We start from the raw sequence: 15,184 nt of genomic DNA on the forward strand, positions 1-15,184 counted from the left end.
GTTTTCATTCCGCAGCCTCTTAAAATAGTTCATCCTTTCAATATACAATGGCACTGAAGGTCAGCCTATATGAAAATAATGAAAATAATGGGACAATGCACAATCGAGAGTTGGATGGATCACTTTGGGTTACTAAGCAGCTGTTTGATATTATTGGGGTGATTTTCTATTAACACTAGAGCTCATGGATTTGTATAACAAAAGAAAAGGGGGAAAAAAATTAAAAAACATTGCTAAAAAGACTAAATCTCTGCTAGCAGCTGACAGAGCTGATTCATGGTCATTCAAAACTACAATAAAACTACTTTTTATATTTATATTTATATATTCATTTATATTTATATTTTTATATTTTTCAGTCTAAGAGGCCACCAGTTGACTGGATGAATATTATTACTACAACTACTGTGATAAACACAATATGAAAGTTCAGTACAGTATATGATTCAGCCTTTACAGTCACCTCCTCTCCTATGAGAACCTCCTATGAATCTGAGAGTGAACTGTCCTACTTCCATCAGGAGAAAAGTCAGACAGACAAGGGGATTGATAAGGAAAGAGACTGGCCAATAATGATGAGATGTTGATGTAAAATTAATAAGACCCTTTCACAATCAGAGCCGACCTTTCCGAGTGTTCCCATTTCCCTTGAATTTTAAGTTGCATAACTAAGAGGCAAGTTCAGAAGGTCTAATGTGGCTCTAACATTTTACTTCACCTTTATTTATCAGGGGAACAGCAGCTGAATAACTCTTCTCCACAAACACCAAGTTTCATAGTGATAGTTTCACAACATTAACTGAACAGCTCCACAAGAGCAGGCGAGAGTCCAATGCCTTGCTCAAGAGTAAGTCAATGGTATTCATGAAATGAGCAGAAAGCAGTGCTGAGCTGATTCCCCAACCACATTCTCTGTGGATTTGAAAGAGAACTTTTTACATGCCGCAGATGTTTTTGAAGCTAGTCAATGAATGCCCTTTGCTGAAAAAGCCCCAAACAACCTCAGAGAGGGACACTGAAGGAAAAAAGGAAAATTTTCCAAACCCATCTTCAGATTGTGTAGCATCTTTTCAAAACCACCTCAGTCTAGTGTGTGTACACCACATAAGCTCACTCATATCATTTGACTACTTTAGCTAGCTCTCCTTTTGCCATTTTAAAAAGCAGGAGCCCTCAATAAAATGATTTACAGCAAGGGGTAAAAGTAAGCAAAACACTCCCCATAACAGTCACAGCAGAAAGGCTGTGAATACGGTCAGTGACACAAATTAACTGTGTTAGCTTCCACATACTTCTTCAATTCAGTGTGTGTCTGCGTGGGGATGTGCTGCCCATCAATCATGATCATACAGACAGGAGTGTAATGACACATCCCATCAATCTTAAGTTGGTAAGAGCGTTTGTACAGTATATATGTGTGTTTGTGGTATGAGTGGAATCATCCAGGCAGCACAGTATGCTGACAGGGTATCTATCAAACACAAGTAAACATTAGGATGTGTCTAACTGTACAGCTGCACGCACACAGTATTTTCAGGGGATCAATGACAAAGATTTCCAGTAAGCCTAATGACAATTAAGTCCACAGGAAAAAAAGAGGCAAGAACAGAACGATATGGACAATTAAATGTATGTCACTTTTAGCTTAAGGAAATCATGTTTCAGCTAACTGAATATAGAATATACTATACAACATACAGTAACAAAGGCATGTGAAAGATAGATGAAGTATGAAAGCAGTCCAATAACGAAAAGAAAAAAGAAAAAAGACTTAAGTCATGTGAGACATCAATTTTGTGATAAAATACCCCAAAAATAATTTAAAGCACACAATTTCACTGGAATTGCCTCTTAACTTCTAAATGTATTTCAGATAACAGATTAGAAACAAATGTGATTTATATTTTAAGTTTTGGTTCTGATAAAATGGTATTACTGTTAAGAATCCTGTAGTAATCTATCTATCCATCTATCCATATATCTATCTATCCATATATCCATCTATCCATCTATCCATCTATCCATCTATCTATCTACAGTGTCACAGTTTTGATGTATTCATAGTCACTCTGCTCTCTGGAAAAAGAAAAACTTGAGAAGAGTTCATCATTCATAACAGCATCCACTGGTCAAGCTTACAAGCCAAGCTTGCTTGAGAGCTCCAACCGAAAAGAAGCCTTGTCCTGGAACCCTTCAGCCTTTATAAACTGAATATTGCTCTTTCCATGCCATATACCAACTAGGGAAGAAAAAAAGATGCATAAAGAGCAGCAGGACGCGGGGGAAGGAGAGATGAGAAGTAAATAGGAGGAGAAGTAGCACGAAGGTAAGAGGTAAAGGGCAGGGCGCTGTAGATTTGAGCACAGCTGGCAATGCAACTTGTAAAAGCTGGGCATTCAAACAGCAAGGCCAAACGTGGAGCAAGAGGGTCAAGGAGGAATAAAACAGCTAATATATCAGGAGAGACTGTAAAGAAACAAATTGTACATATACCTCTATCTACCCCTCCACACTATAGGTCAGATGGAAACATAGCTCCTGTGGGGGAGAAAACTCACTCCCAGTATGTTAATGATGGATTGACCAAGTAACGGCTTGCTGGCCATGCAAATGTGATTTATTTTGATCCGGAGGGAAAGAAAAAGACATCGAGGGACGTGTGGGAAAGTGTGGAGAGCCCACACAAAAAGTGCTGCTGCTGTAGTGCATTGGTTCAGTATTCAGAGCTACATTAATTATCCCATAGTGAGGGGCTACGATATACCTTTCTCTTTATCACTTTCCCCTCTACTCTTTTATTTCACTCCGTTATAAAGAATTTGTAGTATCACTTGGCATGAAATTAGGCATTTTTTGCAAAAAGGTAATAAGAAAGCTAGAGGCATAATTTGAGAAACAAAGTGTGTGAGTGTGTCATATGTCCTTTCATCACAGCACTCTGATGTTTTTCATTCTATAATGGATGGAAGGCACACCCCCAGTTTGGAGAGGCAGACAAGAGCACCAGTACTAAAGCTGAGCACTGTTCTGTTGAGGCCGGCGGCAGCAGCAAAATGTATTTTAGCCAGCTTGAAAAAAAAAAAAAATCAATATCACTTAGAGTGTGCATTGTATTTCCTGCATATATCTTCACTGCTTTACTTTGCCCTCAGACAGGCTTTTCCAAACTGAAGCCCTTATCTATGCTCTCTTCAAAGCCACCAGACACCTTTGACAGAAACAGTAATTTTACCTTGCAGAACACAGCAGTTTTTTGTCTACCGCTGGTTCCATCAGTTAGTTTGTTTACGTTACTGTGCGACTCTTGACACTCGACTCCTTACCGTGCACAGGTCCTTGTACTGCATCTTCTGAAACTTGGTATCAGCGTTGCCGGCACACAGCTCCACATATCCCAGCACCACTTGGAACACCGTGTTGTGGATGGCCTGGGTGAAGTGCATGTGCAGCTGGTCCATAGCAGTCTGCAGAGAGAGCCAAACACACTGTTTTTAAAACTACTATGTAAAGATGTCACTGTCATCTGCCAGTGTGGATCTGTCAAAAGGCAAACAGCAGGGAAATTGCCCAAACTGTATACTTCACATTTTGAATTATTTGCAGACGTATTATGTCACCAACACTATATGGTATAGGGGGAAATAAGCATAGCTGTCTCTGGGGAACTGCAATATTCAAGTCCAAGTGAAATTGTGCCATTTTGCATTCACTTTCTATGATTCACATCTCTGAAACCAGCTCAGTTTGCTGGGTAAAGTCTCATTAATGAGGCAATAACGGCAATAAACAAATAAAAAAAACATAATGGCAGAGGCATAATAATGACAAAAATGGCAGCTCAGCTAACTGCCTCCAGTTCTGTTTACTTGTGATGCTATCCATCTCATGGATTACTCTGAGCCCTTTCACCATAATCTTGAGCCATGATCCTGTTAAGGACAGTGACAATTAACAAAACAGTGATGCTGTGGGCTTTAAAATTATATCAGTGAGTTAATAGATGCTAAAATGCTTCATTGAGCTCTGGAGAACTGAAGAGTCAGGTGAAACAGTGCTCAAGGAATTTAGAGTGAAATTTCAATATGGGTGAAAAACGCAAATGTATTCAGTCAAAACTTTGAGCACCACTGGGTTACAGTACACTGCTTCGGACACAAGTGATTTGACTTTTTGCGCTAGCCCCGCCTACCCTCTCTGCTTTCATATATTTAAATATTTGTCAGAAACGTTGCCAAAAACACAGTCTATAATACTGCAATTGCAAGGGCTTTTATGAGTAGCTAACTGGCTCAATCACCACTGTGTAATCTCATCCGGTGATTTTAACAGTGACTTAACCAAAGACCACTTAAATAGTGGACGTAGTCACTGTGACGTCACCCATTGGTTTGTGGACGGCCCGTTTGAAGCATTTAGTTTAGAGTTATGGCCGTCGCCATCTTTGTTTTTTTAAACCTGAAGAGACCATATTTGGACTGGGCAGGAGCATCTGAGAACCTCTGCCTGAGAACTGAGGTCATTGCACTGCACATTCATCACCATGCTAGCCACCTGTCAATCACAAGGTAGCCATGGCCCAAATCATGCCCTGCTCTATCATCTATTTTGTTCTAAATGGGACCATTATTTACATGATTAACATCATATTGTATTGAGGACAACTTGAAAGTAGCAATTAAGACCATAACCTTGCCACAAGCATTTTTACTGAGGTAATAGATCAAGTGAGAAGTAGTCTCATTTTGTATTAAGACGGATAGGACTGGACTTATTCGAAAAAAAATCAAGTTTAAAGTTTATTACTTTTGTATAAAATTAATAATTTGAAGCAGCTTTTTTTAAACAATCACATCTTAGTAGAATTTTGTCATGTTTCATTAATCTTGCATGTAAACCCCCCCAAAATGCTCTTAATCATGGTTTCACATAAAAGCTTTGCAATACAATCTTGCTCTACTGCAATAAGCTTGCAATTCAAGTCTGCTATCACTTATTCTCTTTCAAAGTCAAGTTACATTTACAATAATTTTCTGTTTTTCAGCTCTCTCCCACCCACAGTCTCACTACGGGACCCCAGAGAATTGAGGACACCAGAGTCGCAGGAGACGTGGGCAGTGTTGAGCAAAGCCCTATAGGTAATGGGTGTTGCAGTGCAATTAGATTTTCTTTCCGCATGCTCACAACCACAATATGTGGCCCCCATCCATTCTGACTGCCTGCTGCCACAAAAGCAATATAAACATTTCTTTTCTTTTTTCTGAGTGAATTTCACTTTGTCTGTCCAAAAAAAAAAAACACCACAGAAGTTGCTGGCTGTACAAAGCATGGGCTGCAAACAAGAAAAAAGAGGCAACTATGTCAACTCACATCAACATCATCATCTTTAGACATAATTAATAATTACCTGCAAAAGCAAACAGACTCATTCCTCAACACAAGCAGATGTTTTATTTAGACAAATGTTGGAAAAGCAAACTGGGCGTCAGGCTCCGAGGAGACCAATGTAAAGCTATTTGAGCTCTTGAATGACAGTTTGTTCATGTATCCAACTGAAAAGTGTCAGATTAAAAGTTTTAACCTATGCATGGGCGTGCAAAAAAAAGACATTCAGTGAAAGCCAAGCTTCAGACAAAGATCTTAGCTGACTGTGAGGAACACTGATGCAGAGATGGTGTGACGAATCGATTCAGTGCAAGCAAAAGAAAAAAGAAGAAGGAGAGATGAAAACAACAAGAAGCCCTGAGGGGCAGTGAGGCAGTCAAGAGACAAGAGGCAGTCAAGAACAACTCCTTCGTTAAGCTTTTGAGTCTGAAAATGCTCATTATCACAGTAATAAGAAAAACATTACTCTTTCTCAACAAGCATTGATGACTCAGTCACCATCTCAAGGACGTCTCCTAATGTCAAGAGGAATACAGCTTATTTATTACCATCAGCATTGGCTCAAGTTTCGAAAAAACAATGACAGGGTAGCTTCGTTGTTTTGCGAGTGCCAAGACGATCATGTTATGTGTCAATTGAGCAATTTATCACTTATGCAGAGGAGGTGATGTCTTTGTCTCAGCCTGTCTGTCTTTCAGCAGAGTTACAAAAAAGCTAATGGCCAGACTTTTTTTATTTAAGTACAAGAACAAGTCAGAAAATGGCCGAAGATTTTGGTATATATTTCATCTGATCCATTTCATTCACTGTACGTTGTTACGCAAGTGCTGTAAACAGTTATTTTAACAATACATCTCAGCACTTCTTCGACAGAGCATCCGATTGGTACATGAATGCACCATTGGCCTTGGTGGAGGTCTGCCCTCTCAGTGCCACTCTAGTTATTCTACTGTAACTTTGTAACTTTAACCTAACACATTGGTTCTGCCAAGTGTAATGTAGAGAACAACTTTATTTTATGATGTATTTGCCATGAATTCACAGAAATAACACTGGCGGTACAACATGTTAAAGCCGTACAGTCAAATGCCTCGTTTGCAGAATGTTAATCTACCCAGAGCAACTCAATTTAACACAGGCAAGTATCTCCATCCGTTTACATCCATAGCGTACAATCTGGCCCAGCTCCAGCATCCACCATAAGCCTTGAGCATTGAACCCTCACAGGCTTTAATTACCATCACCTGTTGACTCAGCAAAAATGTGCCAGTGCAGGAGGTACAGAGCTCAAAATGCTGGGTAAGGAATGGAGCAGTATTTGTGGCATCAAAGTCCATAGCAGCTTGATTAAAAAGGTGTTTTTTTCAGAAATGGTAGCCTCATAGTTGCACAAAATGACCATGCATACTTGGATGACTGCTTATTTCAGCACGTCGGAGACAGAAAAACTAATATTTCAAGGAGGACAAAAGATTATGTAAGCACAAAGTTATCATTCTTGCTTACAACTAAATAACCAAACCAGACAGCACTGGTACACAGGAGCATGAAGATGAAAAAAAGATATCGTTTTACACTTAGGGAGGAAGCATAAGATCGGGGCTATGCGAGAGGGAAGAAGAATTCAAAGCAGAAAAAGAAATATCAGGGCCAAGTTAAATGTTGGAGTGCATGGATTATTAAAGAGAGAGACCCTACCATTAGAGATCAATGCTTTTTGACAAAAATATGAGAGCTGCAATGGGATTTGAGGAGTAACGAGGACAGTAAGACAGAAGAAGAAGAAGTGATAAAAGATAATATCTGTGTCATTTAAGGTTACAGCCTCTTAAATTTGTCCCTTGGCATTCTTACTGAGGCTTTTTTTGTTGTTGTTCTTAGTAGCATTAATGTTTTATAGCTTCAAATGAAAAGCAGAAACATGTTTTTGTCACTGTATCATTTCAGCTGTTTTGATGTTTCAAGAGCTCATTCATATATTATCGAAGGATTATTTCCGAAAACTCCGTTCCCTTTTGTGAGTGATTTCTGTAGGTGTCTGTTGAGTGACAGTAAGCAAAGCATAGCATAATCACAAAGGATTACACATCCCTGCCCCGTGGCCTAAAACATTCTGTACTCCAATGATAAAACCCTGAATTCACACACTGGAGTGAAAACACTTCACTGAGGTAAGAGGGAATAATAATGACAAAGAGAAATTTGAATAAAGCAAATTACAATCTTGTGTTTTCTATAATGGTTTAACCAGCTAAAGACAGAATCAATCAAAAAGGACATATGCAGACAGTGAGAAGACCAATCCTGACCATGACTTTTAGTCATGTTTAGTCATGCCCAGTGACCCTGAAGATGAACCACTGACCTGTGTCTTGCCCAGGAGGGTGTAGGCCAGCTGGACCTTGGTGTAGTGCGAAACATCAAAGTGCTTACAAGTCTTCGAAAGGGCGACATCAAGCTGTTCCTGGAGCCAGAAATAGACAGATGACAAAGGAAAGGAAAAGAGAGGGATTATCATCGTTAAGACCAGGGATTTAGATATAGATGTGTAGATGTATAGCTACTGCACAAGGCCAAGGGCAATTGGATGTAGATGTGGGTGGGGGTGTGTAAATGTGCAAGAGTGTGTGCAAGTCTTTGACAAAGAGATAAAAAGTGAGGTAAGAAAGTAAATCAAGGTTAGCAGGAAGTTAGGATGAACAGGGATGTGTAACAACCCTGACACAGTAAGCCCACCTTAAAAGAACATAGTGCTTAGAAAGGCTAGAAGTGATTAAATGTTGTGTCAACGGAGTTTCTCATGCCTAATGTTTAAATCTGTACTTGAACATGACGCAATGAGTACCGCTGACGTGCATTCGGTAACAACCAAAGAGGAAGTAACTCCTGGGTAATTATTGTTATCAGCTTGGTTTGTATGATTGTCTGTTTGAAAAACTACTAACACAATTATCATGGAACTTATTGGAAGGGTTAAACATGGGTCAAGGGCGCCCCCATTACATTTTGGATTGCCAATGTATAATTGCCAATTATTTTTTTCACTGTCATTACAAGGGGCATTTGTGCAGCATTCATGTGGTTTCAGAAGAATTGGAAAAAAGAGATTCTACCTAACAAAATTCACTTGAACGCCCCCTCAAGTCGAAAAAAAACGTAAAAAGTCGTAAAAAACCTAACTTAATGTTCTGAGTAATAAAAATTACGACTTAAGGTTCATGAAAATATCCAAGTCAGAAGAACTGCTTTATGAACTGCATGTAGAGTTTGAAATGTGTTCCCTTTGCATTCACTTCAGTATAGGCAGTAAGAAAACTAACAAATACATTGATACTGGGGTTTTTGGTTATCATGACAAACGTTATTCATATTCATTTTGAAGTGATGCCCACTGCCAAGTACTTCTAACAATATTACAACAGCAATGAAACCTCATTGATAACATATTCTGTGCATTTCTGGGCCTAACCATGCTGAGACTGCAGATAGTATTGTTATTAATGGAAAATTGCTTCTCTCAGTCAACTGGCTGTTCGCCTCTCTACTGAGTGCCTGTACTGTAGGAGATGCTTAGAATGCTATGTTGAGTGGTATGTGTGCGTGTTTGAGACGTTTTGAAAGTAGAAAACACTTCATCAAGGAACTTCATACAATATAATGACCGGCAAACAATGAAAACTCTATTGTGTAAACCATACAGACAGCATATGCTGTTGTATACATGTATATTTTTTGGCTCTTAGCATTTTTGCTTGAAGGTGTTTGATACTAAAATCCTCCTCTTGATGTCTGTGCTTTCTGTTTACCTTTATGATTTTAGCGGCTCTTTGCTTTGCTTATTCACAATCTCACGCTGCCAGGTAAACAAACGAGCACCTTGCAGTGTGCCTTTGTGTGTGTGTGTGTGTGTGTGTGTGTGTGTGTGTGCGTGTATGTGTACGTGCGCACGCACACCTTTTTCTTGTGTACAGACGAAACCGTAAGTAATTAATCTACTCAAGCGTATGAGCAGCGGGGCAGAGAAAATTGCTTTGCATACCATTTATCACACACGAATATCACAACACAGCTAGATATGAAACAGATATAATTTACCATGCTTGCACACTGACGATAATGACTTTCTGAATGTGTCAATATTTGGCAGAGTCAGAATGAGAAAGGCAAACTATCAAAATGTCAAAATTAAGTATAAATTGCTTCTTTCAGACGAGGGCTCTTGGAAAATTACAAGGTTAGAGCTCAATAGAGATAAAGCAGGAAGGCACATACCTCTATTTGCTCCAGAGTGTCTTGCAGTTTGGAATTCAATTCGCTGTTAGGAAAAAAAGGAGATTGTTGAGGGTTAGTTCCTCAATTCTGAAGCAGAAAATATCAAATGTCATATCAAATTCTTATTAAAAAGTAGGTCAGAAATGATTGGCTTGGTCAATAATGTAAAATATGATTTAAAAAATTAAGAAATTAATGAAAAATGCCCATTCACAGTTCCTGGAGTCAGAGAACATTTATCAAATTTCTTAGTTTCTCAGTTAAACATTCTCGATTTCCAGTGTACAGAAGAGGATTAGGGCCAGGTAGGACAAAAAAATGAGGAGGAAAAACAATACATTTAATTTATGTCTAAAAAAATCACATATAATACATAAAAGCATTTTCAAAAACAATTGTTGTTATAGCTACTACAGAGAACAGCTCTTTTATGTGTCGGGGGATTTAAGTTCTACTACACCCTTAAATATTGTGGTTAATGCTCATTTTATGACATTGATGAAAATCAGGTTTTAGCTTGCAGTAACTCTTCGGATAGACACAGTTTCTCTAAAACAATCTTCCTCTGATGACTTATTGACACGTAACAACCAATCTGTGAATATCTTAACAACTTTACAGAACAAAAAAACTTAACTTTATTCTCGTCAATTCAACTTTTTTCTCAAACTGCATCATGAAAAAATAAAAATTCCTCCTCCATTATTTTTTTTCTCCTACCTGGCCCCAATCCTCTTCCGTACCATAGTGACATAAAATACAGGCAAATTACATATTCTGATATTTGTTGAGTTATTATTTTAGGAACAACAAAATGGCACAGTTTATATTTCCAAATGAACAAAATCCTTTAAAAGAGAGACACTTTATCAACAAGCTGCAGCCATGAGTCACAATCCTCCTCTTCAAAAAACAAGCAGGGCAAAAAGGAAGCACAACTATAATTGATGGATTTTCCAACTAATTATAAGGAAACATGAGTTGTGTTGCACGTTTCTATTATTATTTTTTTTATTTTTACTTCGGGATCTGCTGTATAATTTATGTATCTGTATCTTATGTATCTGTGTCTGTGCACGTACCCAACTATCACAGATACAAAACGCCTACGCATCTTTGCAGTGTGCTCAGATTTAGCCTTTTTACTGGGAAATGTTTTCATCTCAAAGCTGCAAAGTAGCAACAGAAATCACGACTATTTTGTCCGCCCAAAGACACCAATTCAATTCCCTTGTGACCAGCTGAACTGCGTCCATTCATACTCATCCTCTGTTCCACCATCTCTGTCCCTGCTTTGCTTGGGGTCTTTTTCAGGTCAGCCTGCACTTATGTTGTGCCTTGTGAGACCGCAGTCGCCCAGGGGAGAGAGTGTCCTTAACAAATTGCTAATTAAGCATCTTAGGTTCAGTTGGGTGAGGAGAGAGGAGTGAGGAGAGTGAGGGGGAGGGAGAGAGAAACTGAGGAGACTGCAGATTGAGTCTCGCAGGTCGTTTTTTAAAACCAGGTAACAAAATGAGCATGCCATTTCACAATTTGGCACTGTAAGCCTTTTTTTTTACCTGCAACCAGCACTTCTATAGGTCGCTCTGTCGGTTGGTCTGTCAATAAAAAAATTCTCACCTTCAAATGATGCTGGCTGATATTTGGCATGGTGGTCGAGTATGTTTTTGGGAAGTTGTGTGTTCATGTGGACTATTATAAAAAGGTGAATTAAGCTGCGTTCACACTGCCATGGCAACCACCTTGATAACCTCCTACCTGCAATAAAAAAGCAGTCTGCACACATCATTATAAATACATGTACAGATCACTGTTGTAGAAAATACTGTAGTTTTGTTGAATTTAGGCTACAAACACTAATCTAGGTTTAGGGTGAAAAACTTCCTGGTAAGGATGTTATATAAGACAGTTTAAACAGTAAGTAAATGAATGTAAATGTGACTACTGGAAGTGACATAGTTACCGAAAAACCTGATGCACAGTTTTGTTTTCACCACGAACGCCGTTCACCTGCGTGAAAGTCCTGGGTTTGTTTGACCCATCCACCTCCCTTCTTTCTAACCCTAACCGCAACTTTGGTGCTTTTTGAATTTTTTATTTAACCTTTATTTACACCGGTAATCTCATTGCAACAAGGGGTCTCATTCTCAAGGGATGACATATGGGGTATAGTTTTTGAAGGGAGACCAGTCTGAACTATCACACTCTAACTGAATCCAATGAATTGGTAACCACCGCAGCAATGAGAAACACCAGACATCAAGTTAGCGTCAGCATCCTCTGTGGAAACTACAACTGGAAGACAATATAAAGAATATAGGCAAAGAAAGTCAGCTGGCTCAACTACAGAGGGGTGAGTGGATCAATATCAGGTCCTGGCTCCTGAAGAAATGCGTCTAAATGTCCATATGCAAGGCCCAGGAGAGTCCTAAACAAAGGCTTCAAGCTCTGGCAGCAACACTGAGGAGATACACCAGAGGAGCAGAGGCCAACAGGATAAATGCCCTGTTCTTTCTTTTGTACTCCCACGCTGCAGTGTGGTAGAGTAACAGAAGCTAAACTACAAACTGAACAGTACTGGAAGAGCATATGAGAGGAAAGAAACACCCCACAAGACCATTGCTCAGAGGCTAGCACACCTGAGAGTAAGGCGGGCCGATGCAATTTCCTCGAACAAGAGCCAGTGACAGCATGGCAGACATTTCTTTTAAATAAACACTCTGAAATGTGAATTTAATTCACTCTCTTTATCTACGTAGGATCCCAACCTTGGCATTAACCTTCTAATCTCACTCTTTGAAAGACAGCAAATAAGCGTATTTCCTAAAATGTCAAACTATTCCTTTAACATATAGCAGAACACATGAATAGTTAATAACAGCTGTTACCCGTTATAATCACTATGCTATTAGCATTAGCATAGGCATTAGCGAAGTCTAAAACTGGACTGGAAACCCAAGCAGAACACCCAATGCCACACACATGAATCCTCGAATGCATGGTGCAACACAAAGCAAACAAACCACGTTGATTTTTAAGAACTCTCTGCGCTTTTGAAGAAGAACTCAAAAGGTCAACCCAAAGACAACAACCCAGGTGACTAATTCCATTGATATGTTTCTAAATCACACTGTCCAGTGAGTGTTCATGTGAGTACAGACGCAGCTCTTCCCACACACTGGCACTCTTCCATGATCAGACAGAATGCATAAATACCAGATGAGGAGAGAAACTTAATTAACAATCTGTTCCCTGCAGGGAACATAAGGATTGGAACAGAGTTACGTGGGTTTTTTTTATCCCGTTTTCAATTATCACTGGCAATAGATGTCCACGGGGCCTTGAGGCAAGCCCCTCCACAGTGACTGCTGACTTGCTAAATTGGCAGTGGTGACTCCTGTGCTTCAAGGGTCCTGCAGGATGCTCAGATGTTGTTGGAAGGCCTTTTTTGCTGTAGTCATGATAGCCACTGTAACAAGGCAGTCGGAGAGGCAACAAACTGGCAGAGGAAGGGCTTCAAAGTATGAAACATAGCGAGAAGGGACAACATCAACGATAATTACCTAAGTGATAACGCAGAGGAGGCTAGGAGGAACTTAGAGGAGCTTTTGATATTCACAGCAGATGTGAATATGTATTTGTTACTACAGATATGCAGCAATATGTTATAATCTTCAAGGTTTATTCAGAGTGTGACACTGTTTTTTTAATTAATGCTAGCCCAATAATATAAGCTGTGATCAGTGTGTCTGATGATTCAGTCCAGTAACTTACATAAACATCCAATTAAATTAAAACATTTGGGAAGCAGATAATTTCTGACTAAAGCAGGTTTGCTGGTGAATTTACTGTCAACCAACTTAATTGGTGCTCATCACGAAAAGACTGCAGCTCCAAAAAAAACAAAAAATAGAAATGTTCAGCATCTTGTTTCTTCCAAGCATACAAAAATAACAGAACAAGTGGCAGACTAATGCACCGTGTTCCAGCTGAATTTGTACCCTACGTGTGAAACCCTGAAACAACATGTTGTTCAGAACAAACTAACTCACCCAACTTTGGATATATCTGAAGACTCTGCTGTTGTTACGAGTGCTGGGAGGCTTTAATCATTGTTTTTAAAGTGCTGCATGTAAACAAAAATCCAACTGACACACTAATACAGCTGATAAATCAGCACTGGCACAAAATCATGCAGCCTACAGAAGTAAATATACCCAAAGACAAGGCGGAAGGCCGTGGTTCTGAATAAATTGATGAACTGCTGCAGTGCTTGCGGTGTCATGTTGGGCAGCCTGCACAATATTGTTTGTGTCTGAGACAAAGAAATTAACGGAGCAACCCTCTGCCCTTCTTCTTACACTTTGCTCCTCTTAAACATGCAGCTGACCCGCTTGTACTTGGAATAGATTAGAATAAGAAACACCCGCACAAACCAGCTCGCTCAATACTAAGACAGTGATTAGCCGGATCTGGAGCAACTTAACCCAGAATAACCCTGAGACAATTTCTATGACAAAATAAGTAATGTGTTCTGAGTCAATGTAAGAGTTTATCTTTAGTGGTTCTTGTTTTGTTGTAGCAAAAAAAAATACTAACAAAGTGACAAGTTGTGCAATTCTGTTCTTGAAATCCTTGAAATCCTTCATTTGTGGCACAGAATTGAGATCATTATTTTAATTTACAACAGTAGTTTTGTAAAAACTCAGTTGAGGTTTGGTAGATGGAAGGCTAAAAAGCATTTATGTTATGGATTTTTATATTTTTGGAAAGTCTACCAAGCCGTTCTTAAAGGTTTGCTGTGCAGGATTTTCGGGAAAAAAACAACAACTGTATAGACTTATCACTAGAAGTGTGCAAGAGAGTATTAGGAGAGACCGTGCACTCTGACTGGTTGTTTTCTCTTTTCTTTGAATTTTGCAGTTTTCAGGGCATTTCTAGTGCCGCAAAAATGGAAATATAGTGAGACAAAGCAAACAAAGCTCTTCCATAACGAGTTAATTTGGGGTTTGCTTTCACTTTCATTGACCTTGGCAGTATGCAATATCAAATTTGACAGTTTGAAACTATTCCTGCATGTTAAACCTTGAAAAAATGTTTACACGCATGTGTTTGATTGTATTACTGCCATACAAAAATAAATGTATTTTCCCATTTACTTTTGTGAGTTGCATAACACTACAGAGAAGCTATAACCTAGTTTATACCTCTGTTGTTCTAATGCACCAGAGTTCACAGTTGAAGAACACTGTCCTGAGATTTGTGGGCCTTAAGCTGCCCAACAGCTGCCAATGTGGACCGCCTGATGAAAATGGATCTAGACAGAGCATGAGGCTGTGTAAGTGCCTTCTTGGGGAAACAATATTGACTTTTAAAGGGTTGTAGCCAGGGACAAAGGAAGGGCAGGCATGACACAAAGCCTCCATGTAGCACATTCAGCAGTGCATGGAAAAAGCAGAGCTACAAGGTTAAATCAAAGCGCAGCAGACCGGCAACTAGCTGCTCAGGGGAGGGCGATGCCGCGGTCAGG

General features: G+C 39.3%; 1 protein-coding gene across 1 annotated transcript in view; it reads right to left on the minus strand.

Annotated features, from left to right (window-relative positions):
* vps50 (VPS50 EARP/GARPII complex subunit) overlaps nucleotides 1–15,184 on the minus strand; it is a 117,025-nt gene that overhangs the window by 69,383 nt on the left and 32,458 nt on the right. Inside the window, exons 10-12 of the mRNA XM_059349701.1 lie at nucleotides 9,655–9,697; nucleotides 7,748–7,846; nucleotides 3,324–3,464 (exon numbers count right to left, since the gene is read on the minus strand). Of these exons, the coding sequence (XP_059205684.1) occupies nucleotides 3,324–3,464; nucleotides 7,748–7,846; nucleotides 9,655–9,697 (283 nt within the window). The remainder of the gene's footprint in view (nucleotides 1–3,323; nucleotides 3,465–7,747; nucleotides 7,847–9,654; nucleotides 9,698–15,184) is intronic.

Source organism: Centropristis striata, chromosome 14 (assembly GCF_030273125.1).
Source record: "Centropristis striata isolate RG_2023a ecotype Rhode Island chromosome 14, C.striata_1.0, whole genome shotgun sequence".
Taxonomy (NCBI): domain Eukaryota; kingdom Metazoa; phylum Chordata; class Actinopteri; order Perciformes; family Serranidae; genus Centropristis; species Centropristis striata.